General features: G+C 47.8%; 1 protein-coding gene across 5 annotated transcripts; it reads right to left on the reverse strand.

The window, feature by feature from the left end:
- Window positions 1-1014: 1014 nt before the first annotated feature.
- Window positions 1015-22764, reverse strand: TPRA1 (transmembrane protein adipocyte associated 1). Of its 5 annotated transcripts, none has more exons than XM_054034334.1 (11): window positions 22636-22764; window positions 14681-14889; window positions 14396-14528; window positions 11434-11520; window positions 9391-9463; window positions 8300-8379; window positions 6834-6944; window positions 6142-6202; window positions 4524-4626; window positions 3631-3711; window positions 1015-2125 (listed from the first exon to the last, which is right to left on the reverse strand). In XM_054034334.1, exons 2-11 carry the CDS (start codon window positions 14875-14877, stop codon window positions 1891-1893), a joined length of 1161 nt encoding a protein of 386 aa, XP_053890309.1. In that variant the 5' UTR covers window positions 14878-14889; window positions 22636-22764; the 3' UTR covers window positions 1015-1890. The 5 variants fall into 5 exon arrangements, with proteins under 5 accessions (XP_053890309.1, XP_053890307.1, XP_053890308.1 ...); XM_054034332.1 differs by lacking the exon at window positions 22636-22764 and adding an exon at window positions 22520-22628 and having other exon boundaries at window positions 14681-14884; XM_054034333.1 differs by lacking the exon at window positions 22636-22764 and adding an exon at window positions 22496-22602.
- Window positions 22765-24586: the final 1822 nt, after the last annotated feature.

Consider the following 24586-nt stretch of genomic DNA (forward strand, 5'->3'; position numbering starts at 1 on the left):
GGCAGAATCCAAAGGCAGCAGAACTTCCTGGCCATAGAGAGGCTGCGCTGCTCGTTAACAAGAGAGAAACCAGGTGTCTACATGGCTTCAAAGACCTGCACTAACTTCCAGTTCTCACTCCTGGTGTTTCCCCTACCCCACATTGGAGACTTCTGGAAGCTGGCTGTACTACACCTTTGCCCCCCTCCTACTCACAATTCAAACCACCACCACACCACAGGATGAGCATTTCCTAAAATCTTCACCTCCTTCACTTTCTTTGGCTGCCAGGCACAAGAAGCAGTTATAGGAGAGACACACACACAATCCTCAAATGTTTATACATTCTCACCCTGCCATCTCTAATGGAATGCAGCCATCTCTTATGTCAGAGCCTCCACCTCCCCAGAGCTCCCAGTTGGAATCACACCCCCTCAGTGCTACAGGCATAAACCTGTTTGCCAACAGTGAATACAAACCAACCACAGAGGTGCCACAAGACTGGCTGCTGCAGCTTTCAGTGGAACAGCCACATGTTTGAACCATGATGAGGTCCAGGAAAGCCATGCCAGATTGGAGAGATGCAAGTTGTTCTTTCACTGTGAGAAGGTTAATGGCAGGTCCTGGATAGTCTTTAAAAGAACCATGTTCTAAGTGCAAGGAAATATTTTCAATACATCCAGCTATAAAATCTGTTCAGGCCAGTGTGACTGTGCTAGGCTGCAAGCTGTAATGCACCACAGGTCAGGAGAGGGAAGCTGCCACAGAAGTAGTAGCAGTTTGTCTGACTGCATCCCATCTACCTCCCAACCTAAAATACTAGTCACCTTGATCCTAGCACTCTGGTGGCTTCCCAGAGTTCACCAGTTATTGGTCATTGGCAGCCAGGACTCATCTGGGGCTTCTGCTCTGCCTCAACCAGCTGAACTCCTCTGGAGCCTTCATCTTCAGAGCCAAAAAGCTTCCTCCTCTACAGCCCTCTTAGAGCTCTGGAATTCAGCCAGGATTGTAAAGCAGAGTGCAGATCTGAAAAACTCATACTGGGCCAATTTTATTCTTAAAATTCAACCCTAATTCAGTGTAAAATACATAGCCGCTTGACACCGCAAGTTCACAGTATGAGTTCAGTTGGGCATAAGCATGGTCTTCAGAGACCCTTCCATAGCCACTGTCTCTCCAACAGACAGCAATGCTGGCTCTTTAAAAGTCTCTTTCCTTGACCCAGGATATAGCTGATCTGCCAGATCCCAGACAGTGCCCCCGTAATGGTCACAGGACATATTTAACAGTTCGCTCATCAGTGAGCCTTCTCCCATACACGCCCAAAACACTCTTTGTAACTCTCATTTTACTACAGTTCATGATTTCCATCAGTATCTGCTGGAATTGAGGAGTAGCCCTGCTCTCCCAGGCTTCCTCTCTCCATACAGCGCTCTTCCTACAATACAATGCAATATGACTGGGGAAATGGGACCTGTTGAGACAGCCCATGAAAGTGCCTTTGGCTCCATGTGCTGAATGCTTCGCACATATGCACCCTGGAGAAGCCAATCTCAACTCGCCCACCCCAAAATCCCACTCCCCTCCCAGTTACACAAGTGTTTTCAGTCACTGAAAAGGAACGGGTGCCAGCCAGGCCCATCTTCTGGGTCACGGCTGCATCTGGAACACCAAGGATCAGGAAGGTTCAGCATTTAGATATTTATGAACAAAGCTGGTCTAGGCTGTTATCACATGAAGATACAAAAGGTCCTTCTGGGAGGGCTGGAGCCATTTTGTTCCACAATGGGTTTTTTAAAGCCCAGGGGAAGAGGGAAAAGCCACATCAAGTGACTGAGGACCATCTGTGATGCACATCCTAGCAGCTGTGTGATCAGGGAGGGTGGCATCGTGCTGGGGGTCTGGGTTGATTTAGGCATTGATGGCTTTCCAGCGGTCACTGTCAATGCTGTTGACACTGCCCACGTGGTAGGGCATTGAGGCGACATCATCCAGGTAGGCTGTGGTGTCGATCTGGGTGCTGGAGTAGAAGCTGGAATCCACGCCCTCTTTCTTGGCCACAGCATAGGCATTGGGGAGGTGCACATCTACATCCTCAGGCTCGTCCACTTGGCATTTGTAGGAGAAAAGGATCTTTGGCTCAGACCTGGAGTCAGGGAAAAGAATTAAGATCCTTGTTAAGTGCTGCAGTATCACAAGAGACGCACCAGTAGCTACAAGGAACCTGCACTGTCCTAAAGGACAGTCAGCCAGACCACACTACCCCATGGTGCTACCAACGGGAGAGTTCCATGATCGAAACAGCAGGGGGCTCTGCAGCTCAGCAATGAGGTACATCGGCAGAGCTACAATTGAACAGCCATGGCTGGAATGCGGCGTGTAGAGGAATATGCTCTCATCATAGCACATTTAGCTCCTAAAGACCATTGGTGAAATCCTGGCGCCACTGAAATCAATGGGAGTTTTGCCACGGACTTAAATGAGGCCAGGCTTGCCCCTCAAGGCTCCTCCAGGGGATTTCAGACATGCTCCGAAAGGAGGCATTTTTATACGAAGAACCAGCAGTTTCCATCTACAGCCGATTCCAAACCAAACTTAGCCCCCTCCAGACTGCATATGAGGCCCCAGAGACAGTTTTACTTGCTCTGAGAGTACTTCAAGCCCTTAAATGGGGTTAAGAACCTGCTGCTTCCTCCCCCACTGGCAAGATTCACACAAACATGCCTGTGTGTTTTGTTGTGTCCTGTTCTTGAAACATTGTTAAGATGAAGACACTGCACTTCCTTGGTCTGGCCACACAGTGGCACCTCAAGCCCAAGAATCAGTTACTCAGAGAGCATTAGTGAGGGGCAGAGGGATGTACAAGGAGTTCCCAGCCTCTGGTTTTGGGATCCATCATGCTAGCTCAGGGATTGGCAACCTTTGGCACACGGCCCATCAGGGAAAGCCCCTGGAGGGCCGGGCCGGTTTGTTTCTCTGCAGTGTCCGCAGGTTCGGCCGATCGCAGCTCCCACTGGCCATGGTTTGCCGCTCCAGGCCAACGGGGGCTGCATGAAGCGGCGCGGGCTGAGGGATGTGCTGGCCACCCTTCCTACAGCCCCCATTGGCCTGGGATGACAAACCGTGGCCAGTGAGAGCTGCGATTAGCCAAACCTGCGGACGCTGCAGGTAAACAAACTGGCCCGGCCCACCAGGGGCTTTCCCTGATGGGCCACGTGCCAAAGGTTGCCAATCCCCGTGCTAGCTAATCCACAAACCGTTTCTCTAAACCCATCAGAAAATCCAGGAGCCAAGATACTGACTTAATCCTGCTGTGGGACTCAGGCTCCCACTAATCAATCGATTATTCATTTCAGTGACCAACAATTTAGCTCTTACTGGTGCTTTGCAGACATTAACAGCTTAATCCTGACAAATTCCTGTGCGTACTTTAAGTATTATTCCCATTATACAGATGGAGAAACGTAGTCCCAGAGAGGGGAAGTAACTTACCCATGATCCCATAGGGAACAACCGCCACAGCCAGGAACAGAACCCAGTTCTCCTGAGTCCTTACCCACTGCTCCTTCCACTGCTTTTATTTTACAAATGGGGCAAGTTGGGCACAAAGTTCAACTGACATCAAAACCCCCTGTTGGTTTGGCTACTCACCCAAAGAAGCCTTTCAGGAATGCCACATAAATGAGAGGTGCAAAGAAGCTGAAGTAGAGGAACGTGGTGACGTCGACACAGCTTTGGAGGCAAGAGGAAACAAGCAGCCATTTAGCGTCTGCTGTCTAATGAACACAACCATGCCACCCCATTCTATCCAGAGTGTCAAAGACATACAAGGGGGGGGGGCGCGGAGGAGAGAACAGCAGGAAGAACCTTCTATGAAACAAGTACATGGCCTTGGTGCAAATGAACGAGTTCTGCCACCAAAGCCTCACCACTCCCAGGCCCCCAAGGACAGAACCAGCAGGCCCCAAGTGTCTCAGTCCAATACATCACAATTCAAACTCTGGGGGAGCTCCTTAATAGCAGGGCATTGCACCCCATAGCAGATCCTGCCAATTCCAAAGCACAACTCAAGAGGTGTCCCCACTCTACTTCGGGGAAACTGTCCGTCTCCATGTCTTCTATTAATATCTACTGAACATGGTCTCGCCCACTGTGAAAACCCCAGACAAGACGAAGCCAATGGCTAGTCATCAATGGAAACAAGGTGCTGCCCCACTGTAGCACAAGAGGCCCGTGTGTAGAGAACTAAGGAACAAATCCACAAACCCCTCATTCCCAGTAGCTTCCTGCACTGTTTTTTCCTGGTGTCTCCTACAGGGAGATCTTAACAGAAGTACTGTTTAATTCATGCCAACTGCTTTATTTCTTTTTAAGAACAGTCAGGAAGCTCATTATCCCAGGACTGTGCCTAGGGCAGGGGGAGAAGGTGATGCAAGGCTCTCATTAAATAAGTCTTAATTGGGCTACAGACGTCTCTTCCTCCTGCCAACCCAAGGACCCATCTACAGTAGCAGGCAGGATGCTGGGGCCCCCTGCATACATACCACAATCCTTCTATGATATCCACACAGAGAAGGGCGCTGCCCAAGCCCTGCACCAGATTCAGCAAAGCGAGAATTCCAGCATAGACATAAAAACTCTTCCTAGCTGTAAGACAGACAAGGACACAAGGATGAAATCTAACCCCATCAGCACTGACTGAATACTGGATCATGATAGAGACACACTGCTTGATGGAAGCGACACAACCCGCGTGTGGAGGGCAAGTGTGTCAAACATTTAAAGAGAAAGCACTATGGAATGCTTGGAATGCAGGAAGTCCATGTCCCATATTTCTTCCCCAGACCACATCTTGTGCCAGGAGATTAATAGGGTATAATGGATGAAACCACAGGCTCATGCATCATCAAGAAAAAGGTGGAGTTAAAAAGGGTGGTGTCAAGGCAACACATGCAAGCCTGTTACATTGACCCGGTGTTGGTCACAAGGCAAACAAATGGGTAGCACAGGTGGCAATCTTGGACACAACGGCCTGTGATTGAACCGGAAGAGGTGCTGTGGGTCAGGAATGAAGGGCATTAGTAAAGCTGCATGGAGGACAGATAAGGGGCACTCTGCATCAGGTGTGAGGGTATCAGCAGAACTGAAAGAGGCAAAGACTGGAATAGCAGGGGATACTGCAGATCTGGAGCAAGGTGCATTGGCAGAGCTGTGGCCTGGCGAAGCCTGCCCGGCACCTGCCTGCAGCATGCCCAGCATGTCCTCTTGCTTTGGTGAGCATCACCCTGACAATTTTTTTTCATTTAAAGAATGAATAATCTAATGGAAGTATTCCAATAACCTGAACACCCATCCCCTAGTTCAGATACTGCAGCCATTTCAGGATGCTACAGATGTATCACACTAACAAAAATGGCAGAGTTGCCAAACCAGACAAGACTGATTAGCAACTCCCAAGCAGTCAGTCTGGAAAGCTTAGAGTTTTTCCTTCCCAAGTGGCCAGACAGCAGCTGTATGCCAAGATGATGTAACCTCATGTGCTATACAAGGGGCTTTACCTTTCAGAAGCCAAGCCCTTCCTTATGGTATTCATCACACCTTACAACACATTACACCTCTCCCCACTCCCACGATAATGGGAAAGCCCCATTGTTTGCATTCAATGCCTTGATGGTCACAGCGAGGACACAAACATGCCCTCTCACCCTCTGTCATCTCAGGAGGGAGAAACTGAAATGCAAGTCGTGCCACTGTGCAGGGATTTCACCACTCAAGAATTAGCTACTTGTGCTTTACAGAACCCCAAAGTAACCCTCATTTACCATGGATGCCTACATACATCCCATTGTGCTAGGACATTTTTGTCTGCCAGTATGAAAAAGTGCTGGCAGCTGGAGGGCTAATACTGACCAGCTATACCAAACCTACAGTAGCTCCAAATCACCCAGAAAATGGAGATCCCACTGAGCAGCGAACCTCTACTCAATCCCCTGCCACATACCCAATGTCCCAGTCACTGGTTGAGTAGGGGCGTGTGTATTTGCTGTAGATTTGGTTACAGGGAATACCTAAGGAAAGTGCAAACCAACCCCCACCCCCAATACATGGTTCTGTCCCAGCACTGACTGGCTATGCCACATGAAGCCTGGTGTGTCCACTTACATGGCAGAGAAATCCGGTCTTTCAGGGGAGTTTTTGGAAGAATCACCACCAAGGAATAGACCTGTTGAGGCAGAAGGAGACAGCTAGGTCCTTGCCCCTTGCAAACTGTTCTACCGCTGGCTTGGGGTTAAACTGCTAAAGTCTCAAGGGAGTGGTGGGTGTGCAAAGTGCCAGGGACCCCATTGGCACGATATAAATATGAATTCACCGCGAAAAGGAAGGGGATACAGGGAACCAAAGCCATTGATACTGAAGCCAGTAGGAGCCCGAGGTGCTCAGCACCTTGCTGGCTCAGGCCTTTAGGGGCTCTTCACTTTGGAACACTGGGAAGAGGCGTCAAGCAGAACCAGAATTTTGCTGCCAGAAATGGAGCCCCTCCTACCCAATCTTTATCTGCCCTCCCTACCCCTTTGAGAGGCATCAAGTCCCATGTGTTCCCAGTTCCAGCACTGCACACAGGGAGTTACAAGAGAATAAACAGGTCCCTTTGGGGAGCTGGGAGCTGTCTAGTGCCTGTGGTTTTGCATTTGACTACTTGGACCCAAGTCTCACTATGCTGTTTAGAAGCCATCAAGCAGCTAGGTAAGCAGAGATAATAGATACACTTACCAGAGAAGAGATATCAATTTGATACCTCTCCAAACTGTCTTTCCATGTGTCTCAGGGAGGGTCAGAACATGCTTTGTCCTTACCAGAAAGAAGAAACAGGAGCTGGCGAGCCAGAAGTGCCTTCCTCCATGGCCATAGATGTTGAAGTCTTCCGCTGAGAGGTGAGCATCAGGGTAGAGGATCTCCAGTGTCCCCTAACAGAGAGAAGGGCATTACAGACCCCTCTGTCTCCCACACACACACCACCACAGAACACCAGACAAAGTATATTTGCATTTACACATGCTCAGACAACTGCTCCACTGAACCCTGCACCTTGCATTGCTCAGACATTCTTCCCCGCCCCAAGGCAATTCAGCCTCATCTAGGAAGACAGTGGATGAGATGTGGTAAGAAGCTGGGGAGCCACAGGACTCCAACAGAGCAGAAGGAGGGGGGAGGAAGTGGCAAGGGTAGGTGTCTGTTTAGCAATAGATAAGCAGCCATCTGAATGTATGTGCAATCGCATGTTATTGCAATGGGAGAGACTTCTCCTCTGGGGCCTGGGGAGCAAGCAAGCCAGGGGACCAGCCACAGTGCTTGGGTCTGGAGGAGAACAGCTCCTGGGATGTCCCAGAAGACAGAACGGATGGGAAGCAGGAGACTGGATTCAAAGGACCACTGGTCTGACCGGGAATGGCAAGTGCCGTATTCCCTCCTCCAGAACTGACACTTCCTATTGTAAGATCCAATCTGTAAAACCCTTGCACTTGTGCACAGCTGGGAAAGAAGACCCAGTCTCATATACCTGGAGCCCATCTGAAAGCAGGCTAGACAGAAATCTGATTGCACAGACAATGAAGAGAAAGAGGGAGTTACTGAATCCAGATACAGCTCAGCCACTTGGTATTTAATGAGGCTCTTCCAGCGTATCATGTGGTAACAATCAGCTCACTGCCTCTGTACGTGAGAGTCCGAACACTGAACAATGACTGCCCTGTTACTCTGGTGCTGCCACTAGTGAAGATGAGAACATGCCCAGACACACAGCACATTGTTCAGAGAGAGCAAGACACTGCTAATATACCAAGTGGTAACGTGATGGGAAGTGGCAGCTCTCAGCTCAGGAAGAGGCAGGAGAGTTGAGGCTATGAGGGCCCACTGGACAGCTCTAGTTCAATAAGCATGTCCCGTTTCTCCTTCGAGTTAGGATGGAACCAAAGACTGGATTTGGAAGTAATTCCCTAGATGTGAAAAGCTCCAGCACCACTCCTCAATCCCTTCAACCAGCCAGTCCCCGCCTTAACCTGGTATCTGATTCCCTGACCCACCACTGAGCCAGCCAGTCCCCTTGACTTGGGTTGCTTTCAGTCCACTGCACTAGAGGGGAAAGGCTCCAGTCTTGCAGAATGGAGATTACTCGTAGCTACGCTTCTTTCCTCCCCAGATTCCAAAGCAACAGGCCCCTTTCTCCACACAGCTGGCCAGTTCTTCCCAGGCAAACACTGCTCAACATCAAACAGCGTGCTCTCCTTCGCTAGCACTAGCCGGCAGGCCCCAGTGTGCTCACCTGGGTAACAGAGTAAGCTAGTGACAACACTGTGGTGATCACCAGTACATGCTTGACACTGGAATTGCTCTCGAGATGACCTGAAAAGAGCAAGGAGAGATCATACTTCAGTCACCCTCACTACATCAGCTGTCTCCAGGAGCTGCTGTCACACTAGAAAGCCCTTGTTCACCTGCACCCCCAGTAGGAGGATTACAGCTCATTTAACGCACAGCAGCTGTATTACTGCCCAGACTGCTTAAGCCTTTCACAGGGCTCAGCACGTCATATCTATAAAACAGGACACTGACTCCGCTTCCTTCCCACCCCAGAAAAGCAACTTCCAGTACGGTTACAAGTCAGAATAAGCAGCAATGTTATCTACACAGAACTGCTGGAAACTTTTCTCTTCACAGAACAGCTAAAGGAGGAGTCAAGTCAGGGCCACCGTCATCTGGGAGAACCTGCATCGAGGTTGTGAGCCCTCCGGGGTGGGAGATCCAGTGTTTAGATACTGCAGTGATGAGCATGACAGAAACATCTATGAGTGCACACATGCACCTGAGGACTACTCGACACTAAGGAGCATCTCCCTGGGCTCGAATGAAAGCACCTCTGACAAGCTGCAGAGGAGGCTTCATCCTGCCCATGCCAGGGAAGAGGCAGCAAAAGGAGGTGGTTAAAAGGGCCCCGGAGGAATCTCCCACCCAAAGACAGTGGAGTTAAAGCAAATATAGTAATGACTTTCAGAAGCCTGTGGGAAGAATTTGCATGCTGGAGGGGACATTTTCAGACGTCCGCTTGTGCACCAGCATCCTCTCCTTCCCCCAATTTGCATGCACCATCACCACAAGCGCATGTGTGACTCCGACACTCATGTGCTGTCCTGGCAACTGCATGAGCCACACAGGAAATGGCACAAATGACACTTCAGGTCATTTCCAATAACGAGAGTCTTACTTGTCTCCCATCTTTATTCTAGTGATGCCTCGCTTCACAGGATTACCCCTCCCCGCTCCCCTGTAGGCAGAGGCCAGGCTGCACACACCACCTCACAGGAGGGAGGAGACACATCCGGAGTACTAGAAAGCAGGAAGCCTTCTGGCACCTACCGAAGGCAAGGCCTAGGATCACCACACTCAGCTCAATGGCCAGGAGGAAGAATCTCGTGATCTCCCACAGGATCTAAGAGACAACAAAGACCAGGGTCAGGAGGGCCAGGAGCCAAGGGGAAGTTTATACAGCGATACTCCACCCCCTTGCCCTGGGGGAAGACACTCTTCAGATGGAGCTGATCATTCCCATATACCAGGGGTGGCCAAACTTACTGATCCTCCGAGCCGCACATGATAATCTTCAGAAGTATGAGAGCTGAGCGCACCTGCTCAGGGCTTCTGCCCTGCGGCAGGGTGGTGGGGCTCAGGACTTCACCCCTGGGAGGTGCCTGCCAGTGCTCGGGGCTTCAGCGAGAGCAGGGCTGAAGCCCCTAGACCCTCTCCCCATGAGGCAGAAGCCCCTAGCGCCACCACCCCACTTCAGGGCAGAAGCCCTGACCTCTCCCCCGCACCCCAGTCTGGTAGGTGGAGAATGTGGGGCTCTGCAAGCCGCACTGTAACTATAAGAGAGCCACAAATGGCTTACAAGCTGCAGTTTGGCCACCCCTGCCATATACCTTCCTCACCCTTTGCAGAGGAAGGTGCCAAAAATTAACTAATCCCCCCAATTATACCCCTTGCCACAAGGCCCAGCACTGCACACACTGCCCACCCAGCACAGGACTGAGTGGGAATGAATGATACACCATCTGTAGGACTGAGAAAGTGGCCCCACTTCAGCATAGTTAAAGCCCTCCCTCTGGGGCAGGGGGTGTCATCTCTGCTGCATTCCCAATCACTGCCAACCCAAACAACATGTGTCTTCATCACCTTAGAAACTGGGGCTATTCTGCAGCAAATCTATGGCTGGCAAAAATTCTAGTGCCCTCCTCTGGTGCTGCCTATCCAGGGATCTCAAAGTATAATAAACCCTTAAAGCTCCCTAAGGGGCTGGTAATTATTATTTCCATTTCACAGACAGGGAAACCAAGACACAGAGAGATGAAATGATTTCCCCTACAGTGACGCAGCGGCATATCTGGGATTAGGACCCAGGAGTTTCAGAAGTAGCCAGTACATCCCGTGGGGAAGATACTCATAGACTTCGGAAACCAGTCCCACAACAGCAATTCCTAATTAAAAAAAGATGCACCTCCTGTTATAGCACCCCATCTTGCAAAGCCACGTAACAGCACATCCCCTGTAGGGAGTACAGGACAGGATATCTATGTCCCTCCATGATTTCCCAGCACCACAAACAGCAGAGAGCTGAACAGAGGCACAGACAGTTTCTCTCATGAAATCTCATCCCTTATTTAATGTTCAGACCCTGATGCACGCAGCAGAGGCTCAGGAAAAAGATTACTGTGATCTAATTAGCCACTCACGACAAGCAGCGTGTTAAAAAGCAGTGATCTGCCACAAGGAACATCAGGGAGAAAGGGAACCTAGAAACTACAAGGGCACCCAGGGAACTCTGACTAGAGAAGGCTACATTTTCTAGGTTGGACTTCTGCCTCCAACAACACAAGAGCTACAGAGCATTTGATTTAGGGGATGTCCTCTTGTGGTAATCGTTTACCTCTCTAGAACAAAATTTACTTTACAAACACATTTCCTGTTTGCCCTTTGCTTGATCCAGAAACATTCAGTTATTAGGGTCACAATGGACTTCAATGTTGTTTGTTCTCAGCATACAGGAAAGTACCCGACATTTTTCACAAGGCTGCAGCCAGGGACATTAAAGTCTGGGTGTTGCCAGTCATTAGACAATTGTAGGAGGACCTGGCTTAGCATCAAGATGCCTCGCTGATTCATTCTCTCCTTGCAAGATGGAGATTTCGCTACTATTGATGTGTTATTTAGGAAGTTCATTGTTTCAAAGATCTGGATGCTGTGATCCTTTGGATATGGTTATCAAAATGAGACTCCACAGTATCCACACGCCACGAACGTTGCAGATAAAAATATTCTTCCAGTATACATGTAAACAGGAAGCTACTAATCACAAGGGCCATAACTGTGCAATGCAGAAGTGTCGAGGGTCAGTGCTGTACTCACCTTATCGGCAACTGTGGCGGCATCAGAGGCACTGACTGTCATGGAGACAACAGCACGAGCAATCCCAACTAAAGCCACCACAAACACCTAGGAAAAGAAAGCAAAGGTGAGCTAGTGCCCATATGCTGCACATTGCCCAAGATAATAATCAGGAATTCTGCTCTAGGAACCAGTTTCCACCTTAGCTTGGAAGCCTAACAGTTAATACTCGGGGACTTCCGAGTCAGAGATCCAAGATAGAGTCCAGGGGCTAGTCTCCCTCTCCCCAGGCGTAGTTGGTGTGAGTATTGCATAGGCAGCAGGCTTAGACCCTGTGAAGGAATGAACGCATAATTTCCCTCAGCAACCAGTGAAAGGAGCCTCTTCCAGTCTTGGGGGGGGGGGGGGGAGGGGGAGAGGGGGCTCTCCAGGGTCCAAGAAGCTAATTCTTTTTTTCCCCATTCCCACCACCTCAGCCCAGGTAAAGAGTCAATCAGCAAAAATACCACTCCCAATGATGAGGGCAAGGGCCTAGTGTGACTCAGTATACAGAGCTCACCAGATAACAGATACCACAGGATATCAGCTAACAGACCTCAGATCTGTTATACAGCAGAGCTCCACAGTCCATTCATTAAACACTGGCAGCCCTCAAGAATGCAGAAGATGGGAAATCAGCTGAGGCCAAGGGCTTTCAAGTTTCTGAAAACAAGTCTTTCCAAGAAGAGTTGCCAGCGTTGTGGGCTAAATTATGCTAATCTTCTAGGGATATGAAGTGGCTAAACCTATCCCAATAGGGGGAAAAGGTCAAATCTGATTAACCAGCTCGCAAGCTGTACTGGCCTTTCCACAGTGACGGTGAGCCGGGGGGACTATATCATAAAGCATACTGCACAGGTGTTTTGAAGCGTACCACCTACTACAGATCTTCATAGCACCTTCCTGAGCATTCCAGCTTTACATCCCAGTGGGTGCTCTGAAGGACACCGTTGCAGTGAGGTGTGGGGAGGAGTGCAACCCCAGGAGAGAAGGCAGTGTTGCTACTCATTGGAGTGCAAGGTTTGGGGAAAAGTTGCTCTGAGAAGTAAAATCTTTGAATGCTCCATGGCACCAGTTTAGCAGCCATATTTTCCTCCCCTTTATGGGAACTGGATCTTCTTTGCTACTGCTCTAAGGGGCAAAAGACCGGCCTCTCTTCAAAGCCCATACTTATTTTTAACAATAAAGTAACTCAGTGAGGAAGCAGTAAATCGTACTAATGTGACTCTTCGGGTGGGTTTTGAGATGAGGCAAGAGGAGATGTAGGCTGTCTTTAGCCTGTCACCAGTCCAACAGGCTGCACCATGCCCTGAGAAAGGAGAACCTTCATTCGCTTTTTAGAAACCAGACAAAGAGAGTTGTCTGAAGGGACACTGTCAATTTACAAATCTTGATTTCAAAGGAAACATTTTATAGCCTCTTTTTCCTACCAGTATACCCGAGATTATAAAATGGAGATAAGCTTTTCACTGTCTCTGCTGCTGGGTTCCTTTTTGCTCCTCCCAAAGCCAACAGTCTAGACAAGTTTCACTTTTGTTTCTTTCCTTCAGTTTCTGGTCAGTTGCACTTTTCTGTTCCATGGCACTTGCTCCCTGCTGAGCCAGTTGCACTGGGAAAGGTTTAAATCCAAGTTTTAAACTATTGATAATGCTTTTAAAAATTCCTGAACATTTTTCTAATTATTAGATTGTTCTAAGATTTCCTACCACCACCACCACCACCGGCCGCTCCCTGACATTCTGGGCCTGCATTACTTGACTGTACCCCCTTTCCACAGCTCAGAACTTCCAATTACAGATTGAGACTAGGTTTGCTATTATCTTGGCCTCAGTTTTTCACACTTCCTGGTTTTTGTCTGTTACTACTCATTCCTAGTTTGAGGAAAGACACCTCTCCTCTTGCTCATGTATAAACAAGCATTTCTCTCTACCAAGGTGAACTTTGTCCAGCAGGGCACTGTACTGCTGCCGCATTACTCCCACTGACAGACAACAGACATATGCATGCTGCTTTGAGGCAGGCAGGGGCCTTACTGCACACCCGTGATAGTAGCTTCATGAATCTCATCCACACACTTAATCCAGCCAGGTCCCTAGCTGCACTTACACCATGCACCAATGGCAGCACGGCTGACAGAAACAATAGCTACTACAGAGACTTTCCTATCCTGATTAGCGGCTGCATGTGACTTTTTAAACTGTGGAACGGGAAAGAAGATCCTACATATTTGAGAACTAGGACTGTTCTCATCCACATGTTCTGTTTTCACCCTCCAACCTCACATCACCAAGAATCCATAAGAACGCTCTCAAAACCAAAGCTGGGCCATCCAACTGGAACAAGCAGCTCCTTTCCCGCTGCCTCAGAGAGGAATTCCCAGGCTGGGGATCTCTAGGTTTCAGGAGCTCAGCTGGAACCCATCACATCAGGATTTTCTATAGAGGGTTAACTAATGTGCAGTCTCTTTCTGGCAGCTTCATGCATTTCATTTTTCAGGGGATTCGCTTCCACTATATCTCAGTGAAAAGTTAGTGTTGTTTTAAATGTGACATATGGTAAGAGAGGCAATGAGTAGGGAAGATATAAGATACTAGATAGTAAGGTGAAGTAAAAAAAATTGTGCTAGATTAAAAACGAGTCACTTAATGGTAGAGAAAGACCCAACCCAAAATCCCAGATCCAAACGTCCCCCAAGTCTCACAGAAGTGGAATCCTGATCTGGATCCAAACTCTGAAGCTCTGTGCCCATTTCTAACAGTGAATCTTAATTTAAAAAGAAAACCTATATGTTTATGCAGGAGCCAAAGGGCTTTACCTCCAAGGGATCTGACTCAGGTTCTCCCCGAACGATAAATGTTCTGGGAAGGCGGGTGAGGGCAGACAAAAAACACACACACCATTTTAACACTCCCCAATCAATTCAGAGAGCAGTGCTGGTACTCACTAGTATGTAGAAGGTAGTAAAGATGGGGCTGGAGGTGACATGGATCTTGGCCCTGGCAGAGGGCAGTTTCCAGAGAAGAAAGACAAAGAAAAGCACATTGGGAACCAGAAGCATAAGGTCCCAATAGCGAACTCTGCAAAAAGTAAAATAAAATAGTTAAAAGTGCATTTGCATGATTCCCCCTCCCGCCCCCCCCCCCGAGAGACAGGCGCCAGCCTCACTTTCCCCTGCTCCCACACTTGAGAGGGAAAGCCATCATTTCCTGGACAAGCTCCTATACCTCACCTGGACTTCCCGATGTCTTCATATAGCAGGAGCAGGCACTTGTGTGGCACAGTGATGTTGGTGTCGTTGATTGCCCATGTTGTTGTTTGGGGCAGAGCTGTCACATTATCTGAGGCCATAACCAGGGCATTGGTAACAGAGTGGGTGATATTGTCATACGTAGAGAACCTCACCACAGACGTCACGGACTGGGACATCCTGCCTCTGCTCTGGACATGGGACAGAGAGTTAGAGTCACACACAATGGGTGCTAAGACCAAGCATGATACAACACAGAACAACCAAGATGAAGGCAAAAAGCAACCTTAAATCAACTGAGCAGGAAGATCAGCAAAGAGCGTCCCTGACATTAGATCCTAGGTAACTGAATCCTACGCACTACCGCAAACTACCAACATCAGCCCTTTTCATCCAAGGATCTCCAAGCAGTCATCAACAAACTAAACCCCTCACCGCTTCTCGGATATAGATTACTATCACTGTCCCTAATTTATAAATATAGAAACTGAAGAACAGTTATTCAATGACTTCTCCAATGTCACATTGGGGGACAGCCAAGTGTAGAACCCTGGAGCCCAGGGTCACAGTTACCTCTTCTGTCCATTGTACCACACCCCCTCTCCCTAGCAGTTTGAAGGAAGATGAGATTGGTTTCAGCAGGGGAGTGGGCAGTTATCATATGACCTGCCCTCCCTGAATGCATACTCACACTCTCCTTGCCTATATGCCTGACCTAACTCCGGTACCAGGGGCTGCTCCTGCTGGGTTATTAGTTGTCATTCATATGTTATTGGGCCAAATTCTGCACTCACATCCATGAAATCCCAAGTCCTGGCCACTGACTTCAGTGGGGTTGCAGAAACTGGCTCCATGATTTCTTCTAAGAACTCAACCATACCACAGTCCTAACTGGGCTCATACACATAGTACTTACAAACAGACATGCAAATTATATACAGTCCACCACCAGAGAAATGCAGCCTGGAAGGCAGCGTCATGCTATGCTTCATGGGACATAATGTGTCATGGGATTAAAGCAGACTGGGAGACGGGTGACCTGGATTGCATCACTAGTCCAGCAGCTGAAGTGATGCATGACCTTGAGCCAATCCCCTCTCTACACAGTAGTTTCCCCATGTGAATGAGAACCCGACCCTTGCAATGTGCTTTACAGTTCACAGACACAAGATGCAATACAACTGCAAAGTCCTGTTCTCTCTAGAACCCAGCTCTCCCCAGCAGAGCCATCGCAGAGCACAGTGAGATTAAGAAAACCTGCCTACTGTCATCACAACGCCACATGTCCCTGGTAGGGTATGTCCACTGAAAAAAACCCACCACTCACAGTAGCCAGTCTCAGACACTGGTTCAACTGACTCAGGTTCGTGGGTCTCACACTCTTGGGCTAAAAATAGCAGTGTAGACTCAGGCTGCAGCCCGGGCGCTGAAAGTTCTCAGGGGAGGAAGGTCTCAGAATCTGGGCTCCAGCCCAAACCAGGAACGTCTCCACTGCTATTTTTAACCCTGGAACATGAGCACGAATCAGTTGGCCCAGGCTCAGAGACGTGCCATCGCAGGGTTATTGGGGTTGGGGTGGGGTTTTTTTTTGCAGTGTAGACGTACGGATAAAGCTTTGGCAGCCAGTTTGCTGTAGCTAATCCAGGATTAATCTCAACAAAGTTCCCCTTCGTGTGGCTTCAAGCTACAGCCAGTACTGTGAAAGTGAGCAGACAGGATGAGTGGATTTAGGAAGGTAGGGTTTTTTGCCACATGCTGGCAGCAGGAGTCAGCAGATGGACACTTTCACAGATGGGAGGAGGAGAGGCACAGCTCTGTGTCATCTGCCGAACCTTTAGCATTTAGGGTTTACCCTTCCAGGGTTCTGCCTGAAACTTTCATACACAGAACTGTTCTTTCTTCTGGAAAACTGGGATCCTTTCCAGGGTTTACAAGGCAAGGCAAGTGGGGGAGCTCTCTGCTAACAGACCCACTTTTCATCCCTACATTCTAACAGGTACTTGTTGGGTTGGGGATTTCTTTAATGATCACTGTATGTTTCACTGCCTTAGGTACATAATATTAAATAAACACACTCTTGGGAAGATTAACTTTGTGCTGAGGTGGCAATTTCTGTGCCAGAAATCCTAGTTTGGCAGAGGTTCCAACGAGTGACCTTCGGATTATGGAGACACCTTCTCCTCCCCCAAGAGGTACATTTCACCTTCTCCACTTCCCACAATTCCTAATCAGCGTAGACAAGTAACTGGAGCAGGCATTTTCTCTAATTACTTTGCTCTATCCGTCTAGCCTAACACATGTGACAGACCTCTTCACTCTAGGAAGGGCAGGAATTGGGTAGGAAAGGGTGGATACCGTCATGCTTACCCACATAGCAGAGATTCTGCCTAACTTTTTTTTTTTAAATAGTATGCGGAAGGGAGGAGAAACAGCACCATGAGTGCAGGGATGGGAGAGAGAGTCATGAAAACAACTGTGAACCATGACACCCCAATGACATCCGCTCTGGGACACAGCATCTGACCTGCCTTCCCCAAGCAGAAAGAGCCTGGGTAGAAATCAGTCTGTCTGGGAGTTAAATAGGAAAGAACAAACATCTTTCTTGTAGAGGGCATCCCAGAGACGCCAGAACCTCTCCTTAAAAATCACCGGTATCATGCAAATACAACACAGTGGTGATAAGCAGAGCCGGGCTGGCCAGATCTAAGACCTACAGTCACAAAGCCTTGAAGGGCAAGTCAATACTGAGCCTGCCTCTCAACCAGGCTACTAGTTCTGGGCAAATGCTAGTTGTCGTATTTTTCTTCCAAAGACGCTCAATATAAAAGCAAAGTAATAAGACATCTAGCACTGAGGAACAAGCCAGGCTAAGTGGCACTGTTTATAGTGGTTAGGGGTTATAGTAAGGAACATCAGTATAGTGAATTTGCTCTGCTCTCATTGAAGCACTGGGCATTTTTGCCACTGACTTCAATGGGAGCAGGAACAGTCTCTAGGCTACATTGTCTTAGCTCCTTCATCCACTACAGGACTGTGCCTTAACAGCATATTCCTCAGGGCTTTGTCCAGTCTAGTCTGAAATACAATCAGCTGTATGTATTGAGAGAGATGTTTCATTAGGACCTTCTACACTGCCAACACCACCATGCTGCACAGCTGTTAAACTCTGTTGAGGCTGACCTAGGTTGGCCCAGGCTGTGTAGATGAGGCAAAAATTATATTATACCCAGGTAAAAGAAAAAAAATTGTGCTATAGTCCAGGTCCCTCTTCTTTCTCCTACAGGAAATGTTTCTTTGTCAGACAGCAAATCAATTCACACCCTTCCTTCCCCATATTTTGGACAGAGCTGAAGCCATTCTGACCTAAACTGCATCAATTTCTCTGCCCAGGAAGCCCTAGACTCACAAGGGACAACAGCAACAGGAACGTGTGCCTGGCTATTAGATCTTACCATTATTATTGATCTAGGCCTGGAAGCCCTAGTCACGGAGTAAGCATGGATCACTCATGTTATTGTTGGTGTGACATAAAAATGGTGGGTATTTTTGCCCCCCTCACTAAAAAAAGGTAGATTTTTTAAAATTTTATTTTATTTTGAATTAGGACATTCTAACAATTTCAAAGATAGATGAAGTTTGTGGCTGAAATTACTGGACAGTAGTCTGATCTCTCAAGGCCCATCTCCTCTACAGCTGAATTACACAGCTAGCAGAGTTGTAGCTTGGTTTCCCAGACTGGTGAGGAAAGAATATTTTTCTTCCTTTCTGAGAACCATGTTAGAAACCCCTGTTTATCCATTACATGGCACGATAAGCGGCCTTTTCCACATACAGGCAGCCCTGATCATAGAAAACTATGCTAACAAACACCACGTTTAAAGGCAACTGTTATTGCAATGTCTTTAAAGGTGAAAATAAGGGGGGGGTTGAATTGGGGGTGGAGGGAGGAAGGTTGAAACACAGCTTTTCAAGAGTCACCATATCAATGTTTGCTTCAAAATTCCTGCATCCTCATTTTGTCCACGGGACAAGCTCACAAGATGGGTTTTTCCACCCAGTGGCAGAAATATGTTTACTTAATTCCCCTCTCCCCTCCCAGTTTCAATTTCACATCAGAATTTGAAGCAAGTTTTAAAAAGAAAGAAATGAAAACCACAATGCTAAAAAAATAATTAGCAGAAGCCTCAACAGTGACCCAAACCCACAATATAATGAAGCATAGGTTATGAGCAGAGTCCTTCATAAATATCCCTTAGCTTACCACAGCAGACAGGAAGGTAGTGTTGCCTTCTCGTGGAGGGGTGAGAGGAGTAGCAAAGAAACTCGCAGTAAACAGAGTCAACATACCCCATGTAGGAGAGGACGGAAGGTAGGATGACCACCTGCTTAAAGCAAATGAAGGACTCCGGAGAGCCTCACCCCCATTCCAGCCTCTTTACATCACGCATCAGAGGTACCAGAGTAGAATAAATGGGCCCTAGAAACCCTGGTTCCAGCCACAAGAAAATTGTCCCAGTGCAGACAGTAAGGATGCCTCCAAAGGGCCACCTTACCAACCCCCCTTAGTCCCAAAAAGCACTGCAGCCCCAGAAGGCTAGGTAACTCAGGCCCCTATGCCTGTGTTATGCTGGTGGCCTGGAGCACAACTTATAGCTGTCTTAGTCACCCCCACCCTTCAGCTGCAAGTTCTGAACAGTACCAGATAAGAGAATAGGACCTCAGGTTATAGTCTCAGTTCTGTCATGCAAACACTTGGACAACTCAGGTAAAGCATTTAGCCTCTCTATGTTTCAGCTTCCCCATCTGTAAAATGGGGTATTCCTCATCTGCCTCTCCAATAGGGCTGTAAGGTTAAATTCATTACATTCTGTAAGGTACTTCAGGATCTTTTGATGAGAGACACCTAGAGAATTGCAAAATATTACGTACACTGGAGATGAAAGGTCTTAGCATTCTGCCATTTGAGCTCACTTGACTATGCCAGAGCAGACTTGGTTTAGAACAGTGGTTTTCAGCCTGTGATCTGCAGACCCCTAATTACATCTAAGATTTCCAAAGGGATCCTCACCTCCATTTGAAATTTTTTAGGGGTCTGCAAATGAAAAAAGGTTGAAAACCACTGGTTTAGAAAACAATCTAGTTTTTAAAAGCTAGTGTTTTCTGATGTATGTGAGGGTTAACAATAGATGCAACATTCTCTCACACACAAGTGTTACCACTGCCATCTGTTTCAACAATTTCTCTTTCCTGGGTATCCCACCCTTATTACCACACACATATTTTTTGCTCCATGTTAGCGATGAGTATTTTTTAGTTGATCATATGTTATAGAATATTTAGAATTTAGTTTCCGTTCACAATGGATTACCTGGAGCTCAACTACATTGCAAACGGCATTGTGGAGTGATCATATTAAGTACCACAATAAAAAGCTTCAATAAGAAAGACTGCTTGTGCACCCTTGGCAGATTTAAAGGCCAACACATCAATTGCCTTCAAAATAACCTAAAAACAGTATCAAAATCCAAAAGAATTTTTTGAGAAATCTTAAGTTTGGTCCTGATCCTGCAATGAGTTCTGAGTGAACAGAGTCCTGGGTGTGCATGGAGCCCCACTGTAGGATCAAAGCCTTACCATTAAGAAAGAAACTCAGGCCAACATTTTAAAATGTGTATGCCTCATGTTAAACAGCTAATTCCATACTTAGGCACCTAAACAAGTATCCTAACTTTCTGAGGCACTGAGAACCCACCACTCCCAAAAGAGTTTGAAAATCAGGCCACGTATGAGGTGTCTAAAGAGACATCGAACTTGAGGCACCCAAGTTTGAAAAATCTGGCCTAAAATTTAAATTGTAAGTAAAACTTGTTCCCAAGTTAAGAGACCAAGTCTGAAGGCCAGTTAGAGATCATTGTCAAATCCTGTTTACAGTCATAACAATAGCTTTGTTTGGGAACACAGGGGTATGCCAAAGATTTTCAAATAGGGGTTTAATAATCATCATAAAGAATTCTCCCAAACTTCTCCCACTTAATACAGTAAAGCTGCACTCCCTCTTAGTAAAGGCTTTTAAAAGAATAGGATTTGTACATATAGATCCTCAATATGCAGGCTAACATAAAGGCTCCCAATGATGGCTATAATTCACACACGATGCCGTTAGCTTTTCATGCTTCCCAACAACAGCTAGGCCAAGCTGCCACTGCCTTCCATCTGCCCAGGAGATTTGCTTGATTTCCATTTTGAAATACTCACTCCTCATGGAAGAAGTTTGCAGTCAATTTCAGTTTTTCTCAAAAACAACACTGAAAGCTCCCAGTGTCAGCAGCACCCAGGCAGGTGCTGCTAGAAGTTACTGGTTTATGAAACCCAGTGTACATTCAAAAAACACAACTAGCAAAAAGAGAGTATTTCTCGTCTTCTTTAGAACTCCTGAGACCAGCAACAACCTCCCCAACATACACACATCCCCAGAATAAACAGATTGAACAGGTATTTCCCATTGAAACCTGCCTACGCACAAAGAACCTGTCTAGACCAGGAAAAACGGTGTATTGTTAAACTGTAATACATTACATTAAAATTCTAATGTAGCCAGAGCAAATTATAGTTTTAACATGTGTTAGCTGATCAGGATGAGTCCTAGGCTTCCCGCTAGTATGTTAAAACTATCCAAACACACCCTAATTTACCTCGCTATAAAGGTTTGTTTTAAAGCGATGTAGTTAAACCCATAAAAACTCTTGTATGGGCATCCTTGTGTCAGTTTAAACCTGGATTATATCAATTTAGCTTGTATTAGTAAATATATAGGCACAAACTAAACCTATGTAACTTGTTTTTAACTGATACAGGTGTGTCCACATGGAGGTTTGCAACAATTATTTTAGTTTTTAAAAGTGATTTTAAAAACAGATGCAACTTCTGCATGTAACCAACCCCTAAGAAGCTCATCGCTCTCATATTAGCGGGTACCTCCTCACAGGAAGGCTTGAAGAGACGGGATATGAATCACAGAAATGCAGGGCTGAAATGAACCTCGAGAAGTCATCAAGTCCAGGGCCCTGCACTGAGGCAGGACAAAGGAAACCTGACAGGAGTTTGTCCAACCTGTTCTTAAAACACCTGCAATGACCTGGATTCCACAACCTCCCTCCAAAGCCTATTCCAAAGCTTAACTACCCTTATAGCTAGAGAGTTTTTTCTAGGATCTAACCTAAATCTCCCTTCCTGCAGATCAAGCCCATTGCTTCTTGCCCTACCTCCACTGGACATGGAGAACAATTGTCCACAGTCCTGACAGCCCTTAACGAAGCTGAATATTGTTGTCAGCCCCGCATTGACCAGCCAGGCTCGAGACCTCCGTTTAAGAAAAGACTTTGAAGCCCAGGGTGTCCCCAGGGCCCTGGCTACACAGCACCCGGAACCGAAATGACCAGCTCCGCCGCGACTCGCCCCTTCCTTATTTCCCCGCGAGGCCTCGCCTAGAACGAGTTACACGGAAACAAGCCGCGTCCAAACAGGGCCCCTCGGACACCAGCGGCCCCCCCCCCCCGGCTGCCTGCCTGGCAGAGACCCGCAGCAGCCTCGTTCGGTGCCAGCCTGCAGCCCCACAAGCTCCCGGGCAGGGCTCCCCCTTTCACGGAGCTGGCCCCAGGGAAACCCTCCTCCCGGGTCGGCACCGGGCCCGGCGCGGGCAGCCGGCCGCGGGGCTCCCTCTCCCGGCGGGGCCGGCCAGGCGACGGGGAGCCCCTTCTCCCGCCCGGGCTCGGGGCCCCGGCCGCGCTCCCCCGTTACCTGCTGCTGCCAGGCGCTGCTCACCCGCGGGAACCCAGCCGGGCCATCCCCCAGCCGCCGCTCCGGCCCCACCGCTTCCACCGGCAGCGGGCCCGGGGAGCGTCGCGAAAGAGCCACACCATAAGGGACCGCAACCCTACCCATGTCAGCTAGCCAGTCCCCCTTCCGCTGGCACCCCCTTTCCCTCCGGGTGGGGTCTCCTGCGGCTCGACGAGCCCATGTAAGCCAGAGAGGACTCAACTTCCCGCGAGGTGGAAGGAATGGCCTATTCGTCTGGGCCTAGAATTGGACTTTACAGAGGATCTCTGGGCCGGAGTTCTTCGCCCAATCACGAGGCGCCTAGGTCAAGAGACTCGCCAAAAAGAGAAACAAAACGGCCACAGGAACCAATGGAGTTCCCTGGGAGGCGGGACTTGACCTGCAAGACTGTCAGAGTCTAAAAGGTGCAGGGACACAATTCACCCCTCTCCTGCCAAGCACCGAGGGGTATTGGCAGAGTGCGTGGGGAACTCGGAGTAAGGCGCTAGGGTGAGCAAAGGTGGCAGAATCTGGGCCACAATGAAGATGGAGGGTAAAGAGAAAGCAGAGGCTCTGGGGAGAGAATGGAAGGTACAAACTGGAAGATCTATTGCACAAGGGTCTAATGGAGAGAACTTGGTTAGGATTGCAAAAGAAAAGAAGCAAAATACTGGAAATCAGATGGAAAGGTCAGGATAATATAATGGATCCCAACACTAAACCAAACAGCTTAATGTGAGAGAGCCATGGGCAGTTTCAGGGTAAAACAATTTGATTGCATAGGATGTTATGTGTAAAATGCTTTGAGATCACCAGACGGAAGCTGCCAGAGGAACGGGGTGTTGAATAATTTGTGTTGTAGTCTCAGTCATTAGGCAAAAGCCCTAACTGAGGCAACTGCCCTTTCATCTATCAACACCCACTTCTGCTGGGATCACTACAAGACTTTAACCAGCTTACTGTGACTAAGTTGGGAGGCAGTTGAGCTAATATTTGCATAGAGAGAGAGAGAACATATGTACACATTTTATCCATTTTTGATGGTATTCCTTTTCCCACACCCCACCCATTCATTGTCATTTCTTCTTGGACTGTAAGCTTTTCGGGGCTGGATCCCTGTCAATGGGACCATCATATTGACTGGAGTCTCTGCGCACTGCCACAATACAATATAATAAGAATTATTAACTAGGCTCATATAGTCCAAAGGGTTGGAGAATGTCTGTCTACTGTCTTCAGATCTTTATATCTTGCTTTCTGGAAGTATAATTAAATTCTCATTGATTTAATTGAGAGCAATATTGAGCCTGTGGTCGGCAGAGGCTCGGGATACAGTTGAGCCAGCACCCACACCTTTAGAAGTTCCCTGCTGATTTGACAATTTCACACCTTTCTTTGAATCCCTCCAGTCACTGACTACTTTAAAAAAAAAATTGGCCACAGCAAACATAAGATACTTCTCTTCACTTTCAAGACCTTTGACAACCAATCACCATCCCCTCCCACCTAACCTTGTCATTCACTATCAAGATGTCAACCAGCCTCCATTGCCCACTTGTTACATTTTCAAACAAGCACGGTCATGCTTTTCCCATACTGCCTTCACACTTGGGAGGAGCTCCCCATAAACCTCTGCAAAACGAACTCATTATCTTCCTTCAAATTGCTCCTTAAAACTCTCCTCTGCCATGAAGCCTACAAAAATTTGACAATGGTTAGACTGTTGGTGCATTGAAGGCACTGCCTACCATGCTGACCCATACTGCCGCATTGTTCTCACAGGTCCTCTGGCCTAAGTCTTAATAAATACTGTCTAGACTCAATAAGTATTGAGCTCTCCACACCTCTGCGCCTAGGTCTGCGGCTTACATAGGGGCACACTCAAAGGTGTGACACTGTGCTACCTCTTCATCTTTCCAACGTTGTCATCACCATTTTCATTTTGCTTCCTGGGTTTTCTAATGGGAACATAGGCATTATTATTAACAATAGTGTTTTCATCCATAAATCTCAAAGCATTTTACAATATCAAGTGAGACAACAGGTACTTGCCTGAGAGGATGAGAAATTTAG

This window comes from Malaclemys terrapin, chromosome 7, assembly GCF_027887155.1.
Source record: "Malaclemys terrapin pileata isolate rMalTer1 chromosome 7, rMalTer1.hap1, whole genome shotgun sequence".
In the NCBI taxonomy this organism is placed as follows: Eukaryota; Metazoa; Chordata; order Testudines; family Emydidae; genus Malaclemys; species Malaclemys terrapin.